The 23,204-nt window shown below is 40.0% G+C and overlaps 2 protein-coding genes and 1 pseudogene across 10 annotated transcripts in view; 2 read left to right on the forward strand and 1 right to left on the reverse strand.

Annotated features, from left to right (window-relative positions):
• The window catches only part of DNAH6 (dynein axonemal heavy chain 6), a 232,589-nt gene that overhangs the window by 168,634 nt on the left and 40,751 nt on the right, over nucleotides 1-23,204 (forward strand). For 8 of the 9 annotated variants that reach the window (XM_077843081.1, XM_077843075.1, XM_077843078.1 and 5 more), the window contains 7 exons: nucleotides 468-535; nucleotides 2,432-2,612; nucleotides 6,903-7,082; nucleotides 8,251-8,484; nucleotides 9,359-9,494; nucleotides 13,493-13,662; nucleotides 22,927-23,117. In XM_077843081.1, coding sequence (XP_077699207.1) covers nucleotides 468-535; nucleotides 2,432-2,612; nucleotides 6,903-7,082; nucleotides 8,251-8,484; nucleotides 9,359-9,494; nucleotides 13,493-13,662; nucleotides 22,927-23,117 — 1,160 coding nt within the window. Of the gene's footprint in view, nucleotides 1-467; nucleotides 536-2,431; nucleotides 2,613-6,902; nucleotides 7,083-8,250; nucleotides 8,485-9,358; nucleotides 9,495-10,587; nucleotides 11,049-13,492; nucleotides 13,663-22,926; nucleotides 23,118-23,204 lie in introns of those variants that run through there. The other variant, XM_077843082.1, reaches the window with a different exon arrangement.
• The window catches only part of TRABD2A (TraB domain containing 2A), a 165,547-nt gene that overhangs the window by 48,278 nt on the left and 94,065 nt on the right, over nucleotides 1-23,204 (reverse strand). Inside the window, exon 8 of the transcript XR_013349163.1 lies at nucleotides 7,942-8,018. The gene's annotated coding sequence lies outside the window, so the exon portion shown is untranslated. The remainder of the gene's footprint in view (nucleotides 1-7,941; nucleotides 8,019-23,204) is intronic.
• On the forward strand, nucleotides 16,497-19,898 carry LOC144281365 (glyceraldehyde-3-phosphate dehydrogenase pseudogene; annotated as a pseudogene).

The raw sequence follows: 23,204 nt of genomic DNA on the forward strand, positions 1-23,204 counted from the left end.
GGACAAACTATGTACAAGTCACTGTAACTAAGTGATTTTATTACCTCATTTGGTCTTCACAAATATCCTATGAGTTATAACTATTATTATCCCAATTTTTAAATATCAGGAACTGAAGCTCGGCATGGGTGAGGTGGCTTGTCCAACATTCACTAAAGGGTGCATCTAGAATCAGAGCCCAATTTTTCTAACCCTTTGCTGGCTCACCTTTCCTGAAAGCACCATGTAGGGTTCTATAACTATGGCTGGTAAGGAACAAGACTGTCACTCATACTGCAGGGGAAGTCATATTAGGATTTTGTAAGACCTAGTACACTTGGTGGGTGTGTGGGTGGGTGGGTATGTTCACAATTAGATCTCAGATACATCCAGCCATGTAATAATGAGCCATGTTCTAAGAAAGAAAGCACTTCTTATTTTACCCATCTGAACTTAAGCATTTTTATGTAAATCTGCTTCTCTTTTAGGTGTGCATTAAAGTTACCATCATCAATTTCACTGTAACCAAATCAGGTCTAGAGGATCAGTTATTAAGGTAAAAAAAGGAGGGGGGCAGGGGGAGCAAGCACAGTTTTCTAATATTTTGTTTAGAAATTGTGACAAAACATTTTAATGCGTGAAAGCACCACTCACCAGTTCTCAGTCATAAAAATGATAGTAAAGGACCAGGTTCTTCATCTCTTGTCACTTTGGCAGCTGCCAGTTTCACTCAGTCTTCTCAAGGAGATTAGGGATATACCCTTAATTCTCAATCACGGTTTGGACCAGGTCTTCAGCCCAGCCCTGCCTCTTCCCCTTCACTGGGGTTTCCAGTCTTGGGGAAGTGAATGAAGTCAGTGGTTGTGTGGCTCCTTGAGATGCTTTGCTCCATACCTGTGAGAAAAACTCCCAAATACAGCTTTCCTCTTTTACCTGTCTGTCTACATGTGTTTTCTTGGTGTACTTAATTTTACCTACATTTGTCCACCTCAAAAAAATACCCTCTTTCAGTACACTCTGTGATTAATTCTCTCTTCCCAAAAATGAGATTATGAATTGTTGATATTAATTATCAGAATTAGCCAACAGGCATAAGAGACAAAAAATGTATTTATTGAAATAATATCATTTATATTGGTTAAAAACTCATTATATGTGTGTGTGAATATATATGAGTATGTATGTGTATATTCATACACTAATTCTAAAGGAAAAAATAATTTAGACCCATGTTTAAAATAAGTTGTCAAGCCCCTCAAGTTAGGCCAAAATTGGGTCAAGATCACCTAGATGTATTCCCGTAATCACTGAGTGTGAGGCACGTTTTCCTTGTTTATTTTAGGAATCTATTCTAACAACTGCTAACTTAACTTCCACTAGGCTTCTTTCCAGACAAAGGTTAGACTACATTTTATGGACATGTTTGAAGGACATGGTTGACCAGTTTTCATACCAGTGCATTCCCATGAAGAGTTAACACATAGTTGTGTCACAAGCTGTCAGCACGTTAGACTGCTGGGGACACAGAGAAGTGCCCTGGAAGAGAGAATGTTGAAGCTCAGGTGTAGAGTACAGAATCTCTGGGTTATATTTTATACTCCTCTCTTCTGAAAAAATTATTTTAGCAAATGAACTTAAGATTTCTTGTGGTGTTCAGATATTAATTTTTAAAGTTTCTGAAATCAGTATGTACATAATAAATGAACAATGAGGAAGTTCATCCTAGTGGGTAAAGCATGTGCCCTGGAGTCAGCTAAGTCAGGGACAAGGCCAGCTCCACCTCTCAGAGCCACTAGACCTCAGGAAGTGTCCCCCTAGGTTCTGTTCCCTCCTCTACAAGCTGGGGTGGTAATCATAGTGCCCACCTCACAGGAGCATTCAAAGAATTAAAAGAGAAATCCTCATAAAATCCTAAGTGGGGCACCTGGCACTGAGTAATGCTTAATAAAGATTAGTTCCTGCAAACATAGGACTGGGAGCAAATTACGAAAGCACAAGTGAAAGGAGATCTAAGTTCACATGTTTAGACAGGGGTGGAGCTGGAGGTAAGCCCCTTTATTAGACCTAGTCAAGACTTGTTTCATGGAGGTGCTAGAATTTCAGAATTGCCCTTAAAAAGAATGTCCAGGCACCATTTTCAGACTGGCACAAGCAAGCATTAGAAACAGAAATTGAAGGATTAGGAAACCCAAGCACTGAGAAGGTTTTCCAAAGAGAAGACGAGCAGAAGCTATGGGGACAGTGATAGGGTGTCAGTTTTGAAATACAAGATAAAGAATCAGAACTAACAAGTTATTCAGTGAAGAGCCACTGTGTAAACCCAGCAAAGAAGGGCCTGATGCACTAGGATTTGGCTAGCACCCTTTGTACTCAGCTAAGTAGCAAAGAAAGATAGAAGCAATTTCAGGGCACTGCTAACGCCATAAGTGAAGTCTTCCAACTTCGGTTCCAGTGACGTGGTACGACTCGAAAAACCGGAGCTGGAGGAACAAAGAATCAAGCTCATTGTGAGGATCAACACAGATAAAAACCAGCTGAAAAGTATCGAGGAGAAAATCCTGAGAATGCTCTTTACATCTGAGGGAAATATTCTGGACAACGAAGAACTTATTGACACACTCCAGGACTCAAAGGCAAGGAAAATAGTTTCAGCATTGATAGAAGGGGTGTTGCTTCGGAAGTTACAACTGCAGCTTTGGAGGGTACTGCCAACAATCTTATAGCAAGAATGGTACAGCCACACCCGGGTTGTCAGGGGTAACACAAGAGTGAGCCGAGTTGGCAGGACCTCTCATCCCCCAATGGAAGAGGAGGTAGATAGATTGTGGACAACTGTTCCTCTTGTCTGTAGTTTTTTTTTTTTTTTTTTTTTTTTTTATTTATGATAGTCACAGAGAGAGAGTGAGAGAGGCAGAGACACAGGCAGAGGGAGAAGCAGGCTCCATGCACCGGGAGCCCGATGTGGGATTCGATCCCGGGTCTCCAGAATCGCGCCCTGGGCCAAAGGCAGGCACCAAACCGCTGCGCCACCCAGGGATCCCTTGTCTGTAGTTTTTAAATCAAGCATGGCATGTAAAGAACTGGGACAGGAGCAATTATATTCACATTAATATCACCCCCTTCAGGAAGCCTCTGGGGTATGCCCAGCAGGAATTAATCTCTTTGTCCTTGGAACATCTGAACCAAGTTATCTGACCTCTTTTACAGCCCTTGACGTTGTTTACCTTATGTCACCATTCTCACATCCCATGTCTTAAATTCCATGTTAGGCTGTTGAATTCAGTGTGGAATCTGTGAATAGTTCAGCTTGATACTCCTTCTCCAAGGGCTAACGATGTCCTTGTGTATAACTGGAGCTCAATAAAAATGTCATAATCGTAAGATGAAGTTTTACATTAAACCCATAATCTTGTACTAAACCGTTTCTCCAATTCAAACTATAATTTTAAAAGTATACTGGGAATATAACCCATAAAATTGTTTTCGTCCATTCATGAGAAACAGAAAGTGACTCACTAAAAAGAAATCCTTTTGACATGAAGTACAGATGACCATGTTCTTTGTCCTTCAATGATATCAGAAATGATACTGCTTTATATCCTACAGTCTCTTGAGATCTCAGTATTTAAACAATAATAAGTAATTTTGGCTCTCCCATTTCTTTCCTCTCTTTGCTTCTTTGTACTTCAGTCTCTTTACCTCTTTCCATTCACTCTTCCTTGGATTTTAGTTTCTGGAAGTCAGTGGTTAACCCATTTATTATTTTTTTATCAAAGCTTTACATGTGGGGTGCCTGGGTGGCACAGTCGGTTAAGCATCTGACTCTTGGTTTCATCTCAGGTCACAATCTCAGGGTCATGAGATCGAGCCCCATATTGGGCTCCACACTTACTGCCACATCTGCTTAAGATTCTCTCTCTGCCTCTCCCTCTCCTTCTGTCCCTCCCGCTTATGCTCTCTCTAACTCAATCTTCAAAGCTTTACATACAAATTGCTTAAAGAATAACCTATTTGTACAAGGTTTGTGATAGCATTCCCTGTCTTCTCTATGCCTGCCACCACCACCACTACCACCCGTGAATTCCTCCATAAAGACAAGTACATTCATCTTGTTTTATTTGCAGTTTTACATCTTTTCTCTAAATAATGGACTCATATTGCTAATTGTAGAGTTTTTCTTTTATACATTCACCGTCACCTATACTTTTACCACACACATATATATACACACACACACACACCCTCTTCCCATCCCCTAGCCTCCTACTGTACTTATATCCTGATTATAGTTAAATATCCAATGTTTACATTACCTAGAAGTATAAAGATTTGGCTGCAACTATTTTAGAGGGCTGATAACAGGAGAAGAACCAGGTGTCAGCATCCAGTGTATATACTTTTACCTAATCTGTTTTCATTATGGTACTTGGCCTTTAACTGTCCTTGGCTTCCTTCCATCAAAAAATCCTCTTTTAATTTCCACAGGAATGAAACCTCTATTTTTCAGTTAGACTGGGGAAGAGACAACCCCTTGACTGGGTGGGGAGATGATCTGGGAGTCTGTCAACCAATTCTTATTATAGGTCCTTCCTGCTTCCAGTGGTTGGATGCCACTAATTCTTAAGCCTTTTGCAGGGGTTGTATTTTACAAATTGAGTGATTTCTTGGTTTTCCCCTTTGCCAGTTTAGGAATCTATTTTCCCAAGTCTGCTAAGTCATTACCACTCTATTCTCTTTCCAATTCCCAAAGTTTTATGGATATTTCAATCTCTTCTGTTCTTCCTATCTTTGTGGGTTTGCACAGTTTTCAAAAATCTCTTTACTATAACTGTATCATGGTTTCAGTAGGGAGTAAAACAGATACATGTGTTCTCACTGCCTTCTTTCTCTATAAGCTAGTTTCTGTGTCTTCAGGGAGTTGCCTTGAAGATAGCCTTTCTATAAGGCAGAGAGAGGACTTGTTCCTGAGCTGCATTTGTGCCACTTCCTGCCTATAGTTTGTACTCCCTTAAACCCTCAGAGCCCTCCTTTTAAGTTTTGGCACTTTTTTAATGGTCTCTACACCTAATGTGGAGCTTGAATCCACAAGCCTGAAATCGAGAGTCACATGTTCCTCTGATTAAGCCAGTCAGATGCCCCCCAGAGCCCTCATTTTAAAATATGTGTCATATTCCCTAATCACTGCTGAGGCCTCAAGTCTCTTAGGCATGATATCTATAAGTAGTTACTAAGCTCAGGTATAGTCTTCTAATATTCTCAGACATAAAAAAGTAGTCCGCTTTGTTTTCTCTTTAGCCCTAGGATTCTTCATTATCAGGGCCATGGGCTCCCCCCAAAATAAAAAATTGTTTGCAGGCGGGTCTCCTTGATCCAACTGCTCCCATATCAACTTCCTTTTTCCTACTCATACGTAAATTCTTTAGTTGAGGCCAGCATTGAGATTGAGGTTTTCCACTCACCTCTCCCCTTTCTTGTCTCCTCAGGTTCCTAAGCTGTCAATACAAAAAGAATTTGAGCCTTTGATTCCTGAAGGATGAGGCAGACAGTCTAAAACTTAGCCACCAGCCACATGAGGCTACTGAGCACCTGAAATGTGGCTAGCCCTGAATTAAGATATGTTGTTAGTATAAAATACACACCAGATTTCAAAGACTTAATCCAAAAACAAGTTAAAAATCTCAGTAATTTTAAATAGATTGTATGCTGATATAATCAATATATGTAATTAATATATATTAATTTTTTGTTAATTTTTCTAAAGATTTTATTTATTCACGAGAGACACACAGAGAGAGGCAGACACAGGCAGAGGGAGAAGCAGACCTCACGCAGGAAGCCCAGTGTGGCACTTGATTCTAGGACCCTGGGATCATGCCCTGAGCCAAAGGCAGACACTCAACCGCTGAGCTACCCAGGCGTCCCACTGTTAAAATTAATTTCATTTGTTTCCTTTACTTTTCATAAATCTAGAAAAAAATAGAATTATATATGTGGCTCTCATTATGTTTCGGTTGTGCAGCAGGGTCTAGATAGAAAGCCTGCTCAGACCCCCTTTTTAGCTTTCCTTTCAACAGAACCAATATTGAACAGCAGTTCCCACGGTGATTTTTCATGGTCCCTGCCCTAGACCCTTTGACTTTCTAGAGACAAATCCCCAACCCAGGAATATCCACAGTTGAAAGAAATAAGGGTTGGGAGAGGAGGACAAACAGGCAGCAAATATAGAGAGACTAAGGGGGCCAGAGAAATGATCCTTAGAAAGCCCATTGGCCAGAAGGCTCCCCAGAGCCACTAACCCAAACAGCAAAGACCGCCAGTATCTCCAACAACTTAGGTGTATAACCTTTCACAAGCAAGCCTTCCCAAACAGCTATGTGTTGCCTTATGTCTACACTTGGGAACACTAGGGAAACAAAGAGGAGAATATTGGTCTTCCTCGTTATTCCAGAGTAGAATGGGATACCACTTCCTTCCAGGCTCTCTCTACCCTCCTCTTTGGGACATTTTCTTGGATGCCCCTTCTCCCTTCATACCTTCTTCTGCTATGGGTTCCTACATCATTTGAGGACTGCTCATGGGGAAATCAGGGAGTAACTGGGAATACTGTGTTAGTGTTTCCATTTCAGAAGTCACTCAGATTCAAGTCTCAGAGAAGTGCTGCTCCAGTTTTGTCAGGGCTGCTTATGTGGCCTGTTCCCTTTTGCTATTCCACACTCCGGAAGGAAAGAGGTTAGCTCAGTCAGGGGAAGGTCACAGAGTCCTGAGACTCAGTCATTCCATCTGGGGACCCCCTTACTATTATAATCGCTAATTCACTCTATCCTTATTTCTTTCCTAGACCTAACTGGATCTATTCCCAAAATCCCACCATTTTTTTTAAAAAAAAGGGATCCTTAAGAACTTGTTTTCATATATTTATTCAGATTACTTCTGGTGCCATTAAAATCAGGCTAAAGGAAGCTGAGTCCACTGAAATGATGATAAATATCGCTCGTGAGAAGTATCGTCCAGTAGCCACTCAAGGCTCCGTCATGTACTTTGTTATTGCAAGCCTCTCAGAAGTAGATCCTATGTACCAATATTCATTAAAATATTTTAAACAGGTAAGTGTGTTGTTTTGTCAGTGATCCAACTTCCCTTCCACTGTTAGACTTTTCTGTGCTATATCTCAAGTCTCTGCCAGCACTCACCTTAAGCGAATTGGTTTCTGTATCTTCTTTTCCCTAGAACTTTTTATACAACAGACTATCCCAACCCCTCCCTGCACCTCCCAGCCTTTTTTTAGATGAATCATGCATGCATTGCTCTCCTGCCCTTGGTTACTTCCCACTCCCCACCATATTACTGTGAGATTTTTGGTCTTTGTGGGGTCTCTACTTAATCTCATATTCACCCTTGAATCTCAGAATTCTCATGAGTAGGATACTTTGACCCCTCATCCTCTTTTTGGCAGGATTCCATCTTTCTCAAGAGCAAATGCAATGTCACAAAACTTCAGCAGTGTCAATTTACCTGAAGATTTCCAGGGGTGATAGAGTTTGCATTACTCATACATCCCCAGTGATGCCCTCCATTCACCACCACAGTTTTTCTCAGTTACCAACGTGTGCCAAGGTTCACCATGTTTTATTTTGGCACCAAATGTCACATCTCCACTGGATTTTTAATTTCTTTGCTTCTTGTCAGGTTGTTAAAGAAAGCTCGATCCTCTTTTCTTCAGTGTGCTAAATAACACCTCCATTACCATTTGTCAACCAAACTTTGGGGAGACTTAACAAGGGCTTTCCCTTAAATTTTGGAGAAAATACTAGCATACTAGCATATTCTTCCCACATCCTAACAATCATCTTGGGGAAGTGCCAAGAAGAGCACATGACCTTCCCCTTCCCTTAGGCCTCTTACCACAAAGTTATTATCAACGCTGGGTTAAGGATATGAAAAAAATTGGTTATGCTAGCTCACCTCCTTTTTCCTACATTCTTCCTCACATCAAGATGATGCCTTTTGAATATTGTCAAGAGTTTGGCAGTGGCTCATTTCTGAAAAAAATGGGAAGAGGGAAGGGAATTCAGAAAATATCACTTATCGATTTGGGGTGAATTCTGGACTTCTTCATAGTACAGTATTCATCTCCTGTGCTGCTATTTACCCACTGAATACAGGACCCTGAAGTGAGTGAGGAATGAGGGGGCAGGAATGAGGAGCAGGGATTTTTTTTCCCACAGAAATGGAATTAAATCAGAGGCACTGATAGAGTTCTGTTTCACACAGTTGTTCAATACAACAATTGAAACTTCTCTAAGGACAGATGATCTACAGCAACGCTTGGAAATACTACTGGAACAAACCCTTCTAACCGCTTATGTCAATGTTTCGAGGGGACTTTTTGAACAGCATAAACTCATCTACAGCTTTTTGCTCTGTGTTGAGATCATGCGTCAGCAAGAAAGCTTGACTGATGCTGAATGGAATTTCTTTCTCCGAGGTTCTGCTGGATTAGAAAAGGTACCTGTTTCAGGTTTAAATTGTAAATGTTATTCTAGGTAGGGCCCACAAGCACCTGCCAATGCTCTGCAGGGGCTGAAGGTATAACTGGGGCAGACACTGAGGGCCTAAGCGGCCAGGCTGTCACTTAGCTCCATCTCCAGTAGCTGGGTAATGTTGGTAAATTGAACCTCTTCAGGTAGCACTATCCTCACCTATACAAGAGGAATGTCCAGAGTAACCAATGAGTTAATAGATGTGAACATGTTTTGAAAAGTTGGCCATCTTACAAATATGAAGAGTTAAAATTCAATAAATATTGTAGTTCACAGATTTGGCAACAGTGTTTGGGAAATCACAACTCTCTCTTGCCTGGACACATCCTTTATTATAAAGCCCAGGAACTAATATGACTAAACTGTCGCCTTCTCGAATACTGTGATATCAGTTCTGTTGCAGTTTCCTTGTGTTTATCCTCTTGTTAAACTTGCTCCAGCCCCTTAAACTGACATATCTCACCTACATACCACAAATCTAATGGCCCATAGAAGTAGCCACAGCACCCTCAACTCTTGCTGCCATTCCATCTTAGCCCCACTCCAAGCTTGGTTCTACCCTGCCAACCTTGAGCCCCTCTAAAGACATGATGTCTGCACCTATTGGCCAGTATTTTTGTCAGCCTGGAAAGCTTTCACCAGCTGCACTTCTGGGCAAAGGTCTTCAGGTAGAATTGATTCAACACCATTTCAGTCTCTCCCTGTCTTAGTACTTCTCCTAGGCAAATGGTTACTTTTAACATGCCATTGGAGCCTGCTCTTTCTCTTAGACAAGGTAAAAGCATACTTTGTGGTTGTCTTTGTGAATCATTACTTATTTTCTTTCTGTCTCCTAATAGGAACGCCCACCTAAGCCTGAAGTTCCCTGGTTGCATACTGCCATGTGGTTCGCATGCTGTGACTTAGAAGAAACATTTTCAGTTTTTAAAGGACTTACACAATATATACTGTTACATCCTATTTGTATACGAATAGGTAATATGTCAAAAGGGATCTGCTATAGGGAGTTGTTAACAGGCTCCTGAATCCTAACTTTGTTGTCTCTTTTAACCCCTTCTGCTATATCAATATTTTTCACTAAGAAATTTCTTCATTATTAAGAAATTGTGAACTGCTTGTTTTCCAGTTGAATGCTTGAGTTGAATGCTTAGCCCATTAACTTTCAGTATTTTATATTTATTATTATCTCCATTTTAAGGGGATATACTTAGGTCTAAGAATTGCTTTGTCTTTATCTCATAGGTTTGTTTTGTTTTTTTTTAACTTTTCATTGAAGGATGACATACATATAGAAAAGTGCACAAATCAAACCTGTATAACTTAGGGTACCTGCGTTGATCAGTTGGTTAAGCATCCAACTCTTGATTTCAGCTCATGTCTTGATGTCAGGGTTATGAGTTCCAGCCTTGCATTGGGCTCCACACTGGGCATGGAGCCTACTTAAACTGTACAACTTGATTATCAAAAATTAACTGTACTTACAACCCACTACCCAAACCAAGAACTAGAAGAGTACCAGCCTCCCAGAATCCTCTTATACTCGCTCACAGGAGCCCTTCCCTCTCCCCCAGAGGTAGTCCTCTTAATTATAATATTCAATGTTAATTTTCCCCAAAAGTTTTAATATGTTGCCCTTTCAATTCTAAAAGTACACTTTTTAGTTTGAAAGTATTAGGAACTATCTTATTATTGTTTATAACTTAATTATGTTATGGAAATTATATACATGATTTGCATGACATTGATTCTCTGTAATTTATTTATATTTCAATCTACATAAAATGTTCCATATGTCTTTTCTCAAAAGATTTCATATGTGACCTTTAGATCAAACGTATTAATTATGTGTTTATTTATTAATGTTTTTTATTGATCTGTCAGTTTCTAAGTGAGGTATCAAGGTATACTACTATGATTGTTAATTTCACTTTGAAATTCCAGAATTTTTCCCATCATAACCTTGTGAAACTATGCTGTTCAGTATAAATAGGTTTAGGATTATTATCATCCTAGTAAATTATTCCTTTTTTATTTTTTTTAATTTTTTTTTTTTTTTTATTCATGATAGTCACACATAGAGATCGAGAGAGAGAGGCAGAGACACAGGCGGAGGGAGAAGCAGGCTCCATGCACCGGGAGCCCGACGTGAGATTCGATCCCAGGTCTCCAGGATCACGCCCTGGGCCAAAGGCAGGCGCCAAACCGCTGCGCCACCCAGGGATCCCCCTTTTTTATTAAATAATATTCCTCTAGGCATCCCTGCTGGCTCAGTGGGTTAAGTATCCAACTCTTAGTTTTGGCTCGGGTTATAATCTCATGGGCAGTGAGATCATGCCCTGCATCCGGCTCCATGCCCAACAGGGAGTCTGCTTGAACATTTTCTCTCTTCCTCCCCCTCTGCCCTTCATCTCCCCCAAATAAATAATCTTTTTAAAAAAATAATATTCCTTGTTACTCTAAATAGTTCTTTGCCTTGAAATATATTTTTGAATGTTAATATAATTACAGCACAATTCTCTTTGTTAGTGTTCCCCCTCTAATTTCTATACTCTGTATTTTTTTACACTTTTGTGTCATTGTGATGTTTTGGGTGTATCTTTAGTGGAATTTTGTTGAACAGTATGAGAGTCTCTTTCTCTTTTAACATGAAAGTTTTAATTCAAAGATATTTATTGCAGTTATTGATCTATTTTCAGGGGCTCTCAACTGGGGAAGATTTTGTCTCCCAGGGGACATTTGGCAATGTCTAGAGACATTTTGGTTTGAGGTAGTGCTACTGGCATCTCATAGGTAGAAACCAAGGGTGTGGCTAAACATCCTGTAATACTCAGAACAATCTTCCAGAACGAACAACCACTTGGCCCAAAATGTTCATAGTGGTGAGACTGAGAAATCTTGATCTATTTGGACTTACTTGTACCATCTTATTTTGTGGGGATGTTTTTTCTTGGCAACTGTTTTCTTTGCTTCATTTTTTCTTCTTTTTACTTTTAGGTAGCTTACCCATTCTTTCATTTACCCCATACTTATTTGAAGTTCTGTGTTCTGTTTCCACTCTTTAACAATAACTCTTATACTTGTAATATGAATATTGATTTAACGAGTAAGTGTAGTGATTTAAAGTCTACATGGGCCAGCATTTCTGAGAAAGAGCTAGATGGAGCCTCATAATACAGAGGCAAAGAAAGAGGGAAGGAATGGAGGCTAGAAAGTGAAGTAATTTTTGGAACAACTCATCATGTTTAGACAAAAGGCACCATGTGTTGTCTCCGTCGATTGGGACTAAAGTTTCAGCTATTTAAAACAACTTTCCTGCTTTTATTTTTTAAATTTCAGGGTAATTTCTGGAAATTCTACACAATTGTAAAGGTTTATACACATATGTGATAGGATGGCTTGTGTTCTGAAAGTGAGATTTAGATCTTTGTAGGTAAAGTTTAATAATTCCAATGTCATTCTTACCTTCAAAAGGTTCCTAATTGCCTTAATTTTCTTTTATCTTTAATGGTTTCTCTTTTTTTAAGATTTTATTTATTTATTCATGAGAGACAGAGAGAGAGGCAGAGGGAGACACAGCCTCCATGCAGGGAGCCCGATGCGGGACTGGATCCCGGTTCTCCAAGGATCACGCCCTGGACTGAAGGCGGCGCTAAACCGCTGAGCCACCCGGGCTGCCCATCTTTGATGGTTTTTAAGTGCTTCATGTCCTATTAATTGAAAGTTATTTAAAATATGCTGTCTTATCCTCTCTCATTAGCTGGAATCCTAGTGATTGTACAATAAATAATGAGAACTGCAAGAAAAAAGGAGTCCTTTTAGAATAAGTGGTTCTACTATCTGGTCCTCTGAATCATACAACCACATATATCATGTGCTGTGCCCTATGGTCTCATACCATGTAATTGTCTGTATTCCATATATAAATTATAAGTCTTACAGAGGTTCACACTCCTCCAGGGCCATAGCCTCATGTGTAACTAAATTTCTGTTACACTTCTTTGATTGCTATCATTAGACTCTCAGAGGAGAATCCCAGAAGACTAGCTGGAGAAGGTGGTTTGCTAGCTTGAAATTCAAGCCAACTATTTTGCCTAATGTCTGGCCAAAGGAACCTGTTTCATTACTGGAGGACAAACTGACTGTGTTGGCTTGCTGGGAGGCTTACAGCACCCTGTATATACTCTGTACCTACAGGAATTTCAATACTAATTCTTGTCATGTGTTATAACCATTGTAAGGGCTAACTAGGATCCTAATCATTATGTGAAATGCAAGCCCACTTCTTCTAAGTATTCCATGGGTATTGTTTTTTTTTTCCCCATGGGTATTGTTTTTACTAGGGCATAAAGTTGTATATATGCCAATTTATTCACATGTCACTTAAATTGTTCAAATTATATATGGCAGAGCTTTCAGTTTGCTTCATCTGTCACAGAATGATAACTATGTGTTATTTCTTACCACTATTATGTTTTTTCTGCTTTTTCCTCTACCTCCAACAGTGATTGCTTGATGTATTTTTACACTATTATCTGGCACATATAGGTTCATGTTATTGTTTTTATTATGGGGTTTGTATTTTAATTAATATAACTTGACCTACTTTGTCCCATTTAATTTTATTTGCCTTGAATTCTAATTTATTCAGTGTTACTCTTATCACTTATTTTTTTTGCTTACATTTGATTAATGTATCTCTATGCATTCTTTTATTTTTAACCCCTTTATTTTTTTAACCCCTTTGTTTTTATTGTTTTAGCTTTGCTTTTTGTAAGTGGTTTGCTGTTGAATTTGTTTTCTGATCCAATTTTAAATTCTTTTTAATAGTTTGGATAGGGGGAGATTAATATATTTACATTTATAGTAAAAAAACTGATAGTAAATGTAGAGATTGTTAAATTACCAAATAAATTTATTTAATTTCAAAGTCAAACCAACTCTAATTAAAGCATCTTTTTAAATTGTGTTTCCAGGATCTTTTGAGACTTATATTAACCCATATGAATGGGGAGGCTATTCTAAAATGAAGGAGGAAGAAGAATTCATGGCACAAGAAAAAGAGACCAAAAGCCATAATTATTGGCACCCAGTATTAAGTTCCTTCCAAAAGCTGATTCTCATTAAATGTTGTAAAGAAGAGAAGGTAGGATCTTTTTTTTTTTTTTAAATTAAAGGACTGGGTTGTAGCTATTTCTACTAACATTCATCAACTAGTTATGATTCATAACCAATTAGATGTATTTGTTTAGAGAGTAACAATGGTCAAGTTTGGGAGAAGATTCTAAGAAATAGAGATTCTGTGTTATTAATAGAACATAGTGTTTTATACAGAAAATGATGAAAGAAAAGGCTAGAGAGCCAGCCAGGAACCTGTTATCCTTTCCTAGCATGCACCTTCAGGGACTTGTGCTCTCCAGAGAGGACAGTGGTCTGCTGGGAAGTGTTAACAGGAAATTGATGGGCTATTCAGATCTTGGCAACAATGGGAAGAAGGCCTTAGAAGAGAACAAAACCATAGTTGCCAAGGCCAGTTTGAAGACTGTTGGACTGCTCTATGCAAGAAATTATGGCAGCCTGAATTAGGATAGAGGTAGCAGAGTGAAGAGATGGAGGGGGATATAGAGATGAGACAACTGGTATGGCTCTCAGTTTCTGCTTAGGTACCAAAGAGGATAGCTATAGCAACTACTAAGCAAATGTGAAGGGAGAAGCATGTCACAAAGATGTCACTAAGTCTGCAGTATCTGCCAGCTATCAGAGTATATAATAGTCTGGAAACTAATAAATATGTAGGCAGGAAACACTAGAGAGAAATATGTTGTAGAAATAGAGAGTTGGTGATCATCAGCATTGATCTGAGAAGTTAAACCATGGGAGCTGTTAGAATCAAATAGGAATAATGTGATAATGCATAGTAGAATAAGAGGACAAGTAAGCAAAGGATGAAACCCTGAGGAGCACCAACTTTTAAAGGGCAGGAAGAAAGGATGAAAAGGAATAGTCACGGAGCAAAAAGAATACCAGGAGAAAAAAAAGTGACATGGAAACCAAGGAGGTATAGAGTTTCAGTACAACAAAAGTTATCAATAGAATGAATGAAGCAGTGCAGCCAGTTCCAGTTTTTATATATACACAGGTATAATTGCTGACATCATTGAGGATAAAGGAGTTATACCATCTGCTGAGAATTCTAGTGATGAGCTTTAGGAGGTACTGGAGAAAAATGATGGTTGTTCTTATGAGAAATGAGAATGAGAAAACTAACTGAAGAAAGCCTAAGTGTAGTTGGGAGATACTGATGCTCTGTTGTAGGATTTTCTGCCATCTCTATAAGAACACAAAAATTAGGTTGTGGGGTTTACCTGAGCCACAGATGATTGCAATGGAAGAATAGAGGATGCAAGGATGCAATTGAAACTGTTGGTAAAAGTAGTACTAGAAAGAGGAAGAGATCTAAGAAAGGGCTTCTAGACTGGAAGAAAAGGAAAAACCGTGGAAGTTTCTTTGGGGACAGATGTAGTTGGACTAGAGGTATAGCCAGAAGGATGGAAGAGTTGTGATCAACATTGACTTAAAATTTCTAATACGTAGTTCTGAGTGATGACAATGTCCTGAGGGTGGCCGAGGGTGTAGGTGACTAAGGAAGAGAAGAGATAGTGTGTACTAAAGTAAGAGGTCAAGAAACTGAGGTTAGGATGTTGGATGGCTGGATGGTCCCCAACAAGATGGTAGCAAGACAATGCCTAGGACACAGTTGAGAAATCATTGTCATAGATATGTAATGGAGAGTAAGGTCCAGGTGGAAAATCTTCAGTGAATATGGGACAGTGGCTACCAGACTAGATGCTGACAAAAATGAAAGGATGACTAAGTGACAAGAGCCCCAAAGTAGGAAGAGTTTTAAATATTAAGACATTGAGGCTAGGAAATTCTAGACTATGAGAAATTTTGCAAAACATGCAATCTGGTTTCTTCAACAACACATTTTGTCCCTTTATTTGCTTGTTTGTTTTGCAAGGGAGAAGAGGAGAAGTATGAAACTTATTAGATCCAAAGAGACTTAGACAAACCAACTGATCTCTATGTTTAAGTTTTATTTAGATCCTGATTTAAATATACTGTATTTAAACACACACAGAGGCATTTGTAATTTCATTAGGGGAAGGTAAACACTGATTAGATATTTGGTGATGTTAAGGAATTACTGTTAATTGTTTAGATGTGATTATGGTACTGTGGTTATATGTTTTTTAAAGAGTCCTTATATTATATAGACAGGTGCTGAGGATGAGAAATAGGACACGTGATATTTGCTTCAAAATAATCCTAAGGAGTAGGGGAGTAGGTGGGTGTATCAATGAAAGAAGATTGGCCTTTTCCTGGTAAATGTTAAAACTGGGTAAAACATCAGGTTCATTAATCTCTGACTTTATATGTGTTTGAAATTTTCATAATAAAAAAAAAAATCAAATCACATCCTTGAACACCAGAACTCTCTTGCAACATATCCCAGCACAGTTCTCTAAATGTGATCAAAGCTACAAATGATAGATACAGTCATACTAAATTCACAGAGGATTACTTGAAAATCTTATTAAGGGGCACCTGGGTGGCTCAGTGGCTGAGCATCTGTCTTTGGCTCAGGTTGTGATCCTGGGGTCCTGGGATTGAGTCCCACATCAGGCTCCCTGCTGGGAATCTGCTTCTCCCTCTGCCTATCTCTCTGCCTCTGTCTCTGTGTCTCTCATGAATAAATAAAATCTTTAAAAAAAAAGAAAATTCTTATTAATACATTCAACCAAAGACCATACTTGTGTTATACTATCCAATAAAATTTGCTTTATAAATCAACATGGAGGAGTCTGGAATTTGGATTAAGTTTCAGAAATGAAGGTCTAGATGATGCACTCCAAAAAGGACATGGACCTGACTGAGTCAAAACTACCAATAAAATCACCCTGAAGAGAAGATCCAAGCATGACAACCAGCTATACTGACTCTCAAACAGATACACTGATCAAGGCATTTGGGAACAACCCTTCCCCTGGTACTGATTCCAGAGAATGACTTGCTAAAGAAATTGGGATTCCAGAGTGAAGAATCCTAGTTCTAAATATCTGGATTCCCTGCCCAGAGGAAAAGAGAATCTGAGAAAGCCTTAGAACAAGGACAAAACCAGAGATAAAATCTATACAATGAGAGACTGTTATTCCAAAGTCTGTTCACAAGCCGAGCCCATTGGGTACCCAGTGTTTCTAAATGGTAGAGTGAATTGCTCCTTTGGGAGAAGGAGAATGTTCAGTAGCTTTTGTGAGATACTGCAATCTTGCATAAAATTCAGCCTCCTTTGTAAATAGCATATTTGGGCTTCATTTCGAAAAACTCTAAGTAGGGGTGTCTGAATGGCTCATTTGGTTGAGCATCATAAATTTTATTTATTTATGATAAATAAATTTATTTATAATATAAATAAATTTATTATTTATTTATTTATGATAGTCACATAATAGTCTTAGTTTCAGCTTGGATCTTGATCTAAGAATTGTGAGTTCAAGCCTTGCATTGGGCTCCATGCTGGTCCCGGAGCCTACATTTTTGAAAAATTAAAATTAAAATTAAATTAAATTAAAAACCTCTAAGTAAACCAGATGGTAGAGTCATTAGAACTGCAACAGGAAGTAGACTACCTATCATTCCAACAATTCTTCCTTTGGCATCAGTTCTATCAACAGTTCTTAGGACACAGTTATTAGAAATTTGAACTAGAAAGAAAAAAAACTATCATTTAGATCAGAGATGAATAAAAAAAATTGTCTGATAGAGAATAATTCATCACCACACCAAAGCTAAGAAGTCCTGTATACCAGTGTTCCCAAACCTTGGTGTGATTCAGAATTATTTTGAGGGCTTGGTAAATCACAGAGACCTAGAGCCCACCTCCCAGAGTTTCTGATTCAGCAGATCTGGGTAACTGGCTAAAAATCTTCATTTATACCAGCTTCCCAGATGATAATGGTGCTGATCCTTGGAACCATATTTTGTGAACAACTGCTCTAATATGATTAGATAGATGATAGATGATAGATAGATAGATAGATAGATAGATAGATAGATAGATAGATAGATGATAGAAACAATCATTCTCAAAGCAGATGAATGAGGACATCAAGACCATATGTTGGGGATCCCTGGGTGGTGCAGCTGTTTAGCGCCTGCCTTTGGCCCAGGGCACGGCCCTGGAGACCCGGGATCGAGTCCCACGTCGGGCTCCCGGTGCTTGGAGCCTGCTTCTCCTTCTGCCTGTGTCTCTGCCTCTCTCTCTCTCTCTGTGCAACTATCATAAATAAAAAATTTTTAAAAAGACCATATGTCATGCAGCATTGTTGATTTCCAACACTAACTCCGCTGAGAACCCTAACCTTGACAGTCCTAGTGTTTCCATCTAGGCTTCCTCTACCTCAGGAAGGTGGCAGTCTCTTTGAGAGCCAAGTTTTCTCTCCTGTTGAAAACCACAATGCAGACAGTCACCCAGGATGAAATCTTCTCAGAGAAACAGTTGTATAGCTTTTCCAACTTGAGAAACACCAGTTATATGAATGCAATTTCTCTTATCACTGAACTATATACTTAAAATGGTTAAAATGCTAAATTTTATATGTATTTTACTACAATTAAAAAAAAAGTACTTAGGTGTGATGAGAAGTGTGAGCACTCGTGTTCTAGTAAAATGCATAATGTGGCAGCCACCTTCGGTCTTTACCTTTCATCTAATACACCATAACTTAAGTGAGGTTTGGCCACTCGGGAAGGATGATCATTATTCCAAATGTTTAAAGCTTACCTTTTCATCACAACAAAAACAACCAGCAGGGAATTCTCAAACACAGAGTCTCTCAAGGGTGAATGTATACACTATCAGCCCATTAGTACCTTCAAAAAGTATGCACCTAAATTCAGGAATTCCCTATGGATTCTGATGGGGAAAATGAACTAAAAAATGCTCTGATGGCCTCAGCCAGAGACTGTCAAAGATCAAGCAGCATACCAAGAAAACGTAATTCTAAGCAAGACATAATGGAATCACATATGTCAGAATTGGGGAACTCAATTTAAAAAGGAAGTGAGGCTCTCTGCTCCTCCCCGTTCGACAGACAGCCGCATCTTCTGGTGCAGTGCCAGCTCCGTCCCCGAGACCCAAAGGTGAAGGTCGGAGTGAATGGATTTGGCCGTATTGGGCGCCTGGTCACCAGGGCTGCTTTTAACTCTGGCAAAGTGGATATTGTCGCCATCAATGACCCCTTCATTGATCTCAACTACATGGTGTACATGTTCCAGTATGATTCTACCCACAGCAAATTCCATGGCACAGTCAAGGCTGAGAACGGGAAACTTGTCATCAACGGGAAGTCCATCTCCATCTTCCAGGAGCGAGATCCCGCCAACATCAAATGGGGTGATGCTGGTGCTGAGTATGTTGTGGAGTCCACTGGGGTCTTCACCACCATGGAGAAGGCTGGGGCTCACTTGAAGGGTGGGGCCAAGAAGATCATCATCTCTGCTCCTTCTGCTGATGCCCCCATGTTTGTGATGGGCGTGAACCACGAGAAGTATGACCACTCCCTCAAGATTGTCAGCAATGCCTCCTGCACCACCAACTGCTTGGCTCCTCTAGCCAAAGTCATCCATGACCACTTCGGCATTGTGGAGGGCCTCATGACCACCATCCATGCCATCACTGACACCCAGAAGACTGTGGGCCCTCTGGGAAGCTGTGGCGTGACAGCCGAGCGGCTGCCCAGAACATCATCCCTGCTTCCACTGGCGCTGCCAAGGCTGTGGGCAAGGTCATCCCTGAGCTGAACAGGAAGCTCACTGGCATGGCCTTCCGTGTCCCCACTTCCAATGTGTCAGTTGTGGATCTGACCTGCCACCTGGAGAAAGCTGCCAAATATGACGACATCAAGAAGGTAGTGAAGCAGGCATTGGAGGGCCCCCTCAAGGGCATCCTGGGCTACACTGAGGACCAGGTTGTCTCCTGTGACTTCAACAGTGACACCCACTCTTCCAAGTTCGACACCGGGGCTGGCATTGCCCTCAATGACCACTTCGTCAAGCTCATTTCCTGGTATGACAATGAATTCGGCTACAGCAACCAGGTGGTGGACCTCATGGTCCACATGGCCTTCAAGGAGTAAGAGCCTCCTGGACCACCAGCCCCAGCAAGAACAAGAGGAAGAGAGAGGCCCTCAGCTGCTGGGGAGTCCCTGCCCCAACTTAATCCCCCAACACACTGAGAATCTCCTGACCTCCAATTTACATCCTAGACCCCGAGGAAGGGGAGGGGCTTGGGGAGCCCTACCTTGTCATGTACCATCAATAAAGTATACTGTACCCAAAAAATAAAAAAATTAAAAATAAATAAATAAATAAAAAGGAAGTGAGAGGAGCTCCTAGCAAAGGACTTGGTAATAAAGAGGGAAGAGACTAAAAATGTCTGATCCTGCAGCCAAACATGGGACTTTCAGAGGGCAGTCTTCAAGAAATGCCTAACCCAGGTCATAGATGTGGGAAATCTGAAGCAGTTCCACATCAAATTCTTGCCAGGATTACCATAAAGATCCTGATGAGAATAAAACTGTATAATTCCAGAAGGGTCGCAGAAGTGGATCCAATCCAGTTCGTGATCTGGAAGGAATGTGAGGAACAAGCAGGTCAGTGCACACTCTCGAGGAACCTACAGGAGCATGGTACAGGAAGCATCTAGAGAAAGACCCCAAAATAACTTCAGACTTAAGATCCCTGCAGAGTAACAAGACTTCCTTGGATGAGGAGGACCCTGAAAGTGAGGCTACTATAGATAGAGAGTGCACAGAAGCTGGAACTGAGAACTGATAAGAAACGCCAAGGCAGGAAATCTTCCACCTGCCTCCCAGCTCAACAGTGTTGTCAGCTGGCCGTAAGGGTATGCTCTATATTCAGTGTTGCACTCCACATCAGGAAAACAGCCTGCTTCACTCACACTGACTAGAATGACTAGAATCCAAGAAACCTCTTGGATATGGAATAAGACAGCAGTTGTTAACCATTATCTTTTATATGGATGAGATCTTTAATGCACCATTGGAAAAGGCAGAGAACTCCTAGCTACTTAGTGTGAAAATGAGGAAGACTACCTTAGCAATGGTGGTGAAGCACACAGTCCTGGGCTGGCATGTGCACATGCTTAGTTCTATCGTTTCTTTGTTTTAAGATTTTATTTATTTGAGAGAGAGAGTATGAGCTGAGGGCGGGGGAGAAGGAGAGGGAGAGGGAGAAGCAGACTTTCTGTTGAACGTGAAGGGGGTTGGGGTATCCAATCCCAGGACCTGGGGATTACAACCTGAGCCAAAATCAGAAGCTTAACCAACTGAGCCACCCTTTATACTCAGGCACCCTTTATACTCAGTTCTATTGTATCACCTCTTCTTCCATCTGAGAATCTTATCACTAGAGGGACAAATAGCACAGGCCAAATCAAAAGACAGGAAACTACATGCTAATTCCACAGGAAACCTGACTCCGTAGCTGTAACTGGCATATCACCTTTCTGTATTTTATGTACTTATTCTTGGATATATACATTTCTGGGTGTATATTAGGTAGACTTGAACCTAGCCAAGGGTGTGTTTTGAGCAAATTTATTTATTGTAATATTTGAAATGTTTCATAAAATCAGTTCATACATGAGAAATTAGACATGTAACCAATAGTTTGTCATCTTTCATTAATAAAGCCATTGGAAACCTACATCTCTACATAACATTAATGGAAGCTTGTCCTGTTAACAAAAGAAATATTTCTCCAACTTTTTGAGTTCAAAAACATTTCATGAGTGTGTTACCATTTCTATATTTACATAACAGCCCCAAGAAATAAATTATTGGTGCTTTGTACATTACTGTAAATTCTAAGCACTTTTTGTCAAAGTAAAAAGGAAGTCAAAAGATCATACCATCAAAAATATTATTAAAAATAATGATGAAGAAATTGATGTTGAAATTATATGTAGTCACACAATGACATGGCTAAAAATAAGCTTTAAAACTCCTGTGGCCCTGTTGCAGGACTGTCCCTTTTGGCCCATGCCACCTTTATAGTTAGCACCACAATATATCCTCACTTACATGAGCAAGCATATAAACATCTTTTCTCGGATTGGCCACATAAGGGTGCAATCCAAGGCCATGGCCTTGAATCAGGTTGAGATGTCCCCTCTCCCAACAACAACAAAAAATATGCAAGAACCGTTTGGACAAGGTGATGTCAACATCTAATGGAGGGCTAACATTAAAGCAGGGCTGCTGCTTACAGTTGTGCCGGATGTGCACTGCACAACCCTTAAGGGAGCCATTTGCATTGTAGATATTGTAGGTTTGGTTTGTATATTAATTGTGACCATAAGTATCTTGAAGAAGGATACCTTTTCCAATTTCACACAAAGGCTCCATGTGGAAAAAAAATAAAAATAAAAATAAATAAATAAAAAATAAAAAATAAAAAAAATTAAAAAAAAAAAAAAGGCTCCATGTGGGCTAGAGAGAGGGAGCAGCTCTGTAAGAGCAGGAAGGGGGTAAGCAATCTAGGCTACTATAGATAGAGAGTGCACTACTATAGTAGTCTACTATAGAGTCTACTATAGACAGGATCAGTGAAGGAAACACATCAGTGTAGGAAGTAGTCAGGCAGGGCTATGATTGTCAGGGCTGAGGCTGGTTCCAAAGAAAGGTCAGAAGACACTGAGGAAGGGGAGCACTCGATGGGATGAGCACTGGGTGTTATACTATATGTTGGCAAATCGAACTCCAATAAAAAAGATATACAAAAAAAAAAAAAAAGATGCTGAGGAGTAAAATGAGAGGAAGATGGGGAGACTATGGTATCAATTCTAAGAAGCTGGCTTATGGAGGGAAGCAAAGAAAGGAAATTGCTGGGAGGGGAGCAGCAATCAGGACAAGGCTTTTGTTTTGCTTTTAAGAATAGAAGACAGTTGAGCCTAATTGTATGATGATAAGATCTGGGAGAGAAAGGGAGCTCAATAATGGAAGAACTGAAAGTAAAGCTCATGAGAATGTGAGAAGGGATGGGATAGGAGGCAAGGATGGGGTGACAGCAGGTTTGGAGATGGATGGAATGAGAGGGACTTTCCTTTCATCCCATAGTCAGCTTGCTTAATGAGGTTGTGAGAACCATGGCTGTCGGCAGTTCCAGGGTACACAAATCCAGTAGGAAGAAAGATACCTAATCAAGAGAGAATGGATGCAGAACAGGGCACCCCCTCTGAGAAGTTGAAGGGGAGATATAGGATAGAATTATGAAGGGTCCTCATCCAGCATACTATTATTTAAATATTTTTCTTTTCAACTTTCAGGTGGTTTTTGCTCTTACAGACTTTGTTATTGAAAATCTTGGAAAACACTTTATAGAGACACCTCCTGTGGACCTGCCCACTCTGTATCAAGATATGTCATATAACACTCCCCTGGTATTTATCTTAAGCACAGGCTCAGATCCTATGGGCGCATTCCAGAGGTTTGCCCGAGACAGTGGGTATTCAGAACGGTAAGGTTACATTGTGCAGTTTCTATAATTCATATGAACATCTCCTTGTTAAAATTTGCCCTTTTTCTTCCTCTGTGGAGTGTGACT

This window comes from Canis aureus, chromosome 12 (assembly GCF_053574225.1).
Source record: "Canis aureus isolate CA01 chromosome 12, VMU_Caureus_v.1.0, whole genome shotgun sequence".
In the NCBI taxonomy this organism is placed as follows: domain Eukaryota; kingdom Metazoa; phylum Chordata; class Mammalia; order Carnivora; family Canidae; genus Canis; species Canis aureus.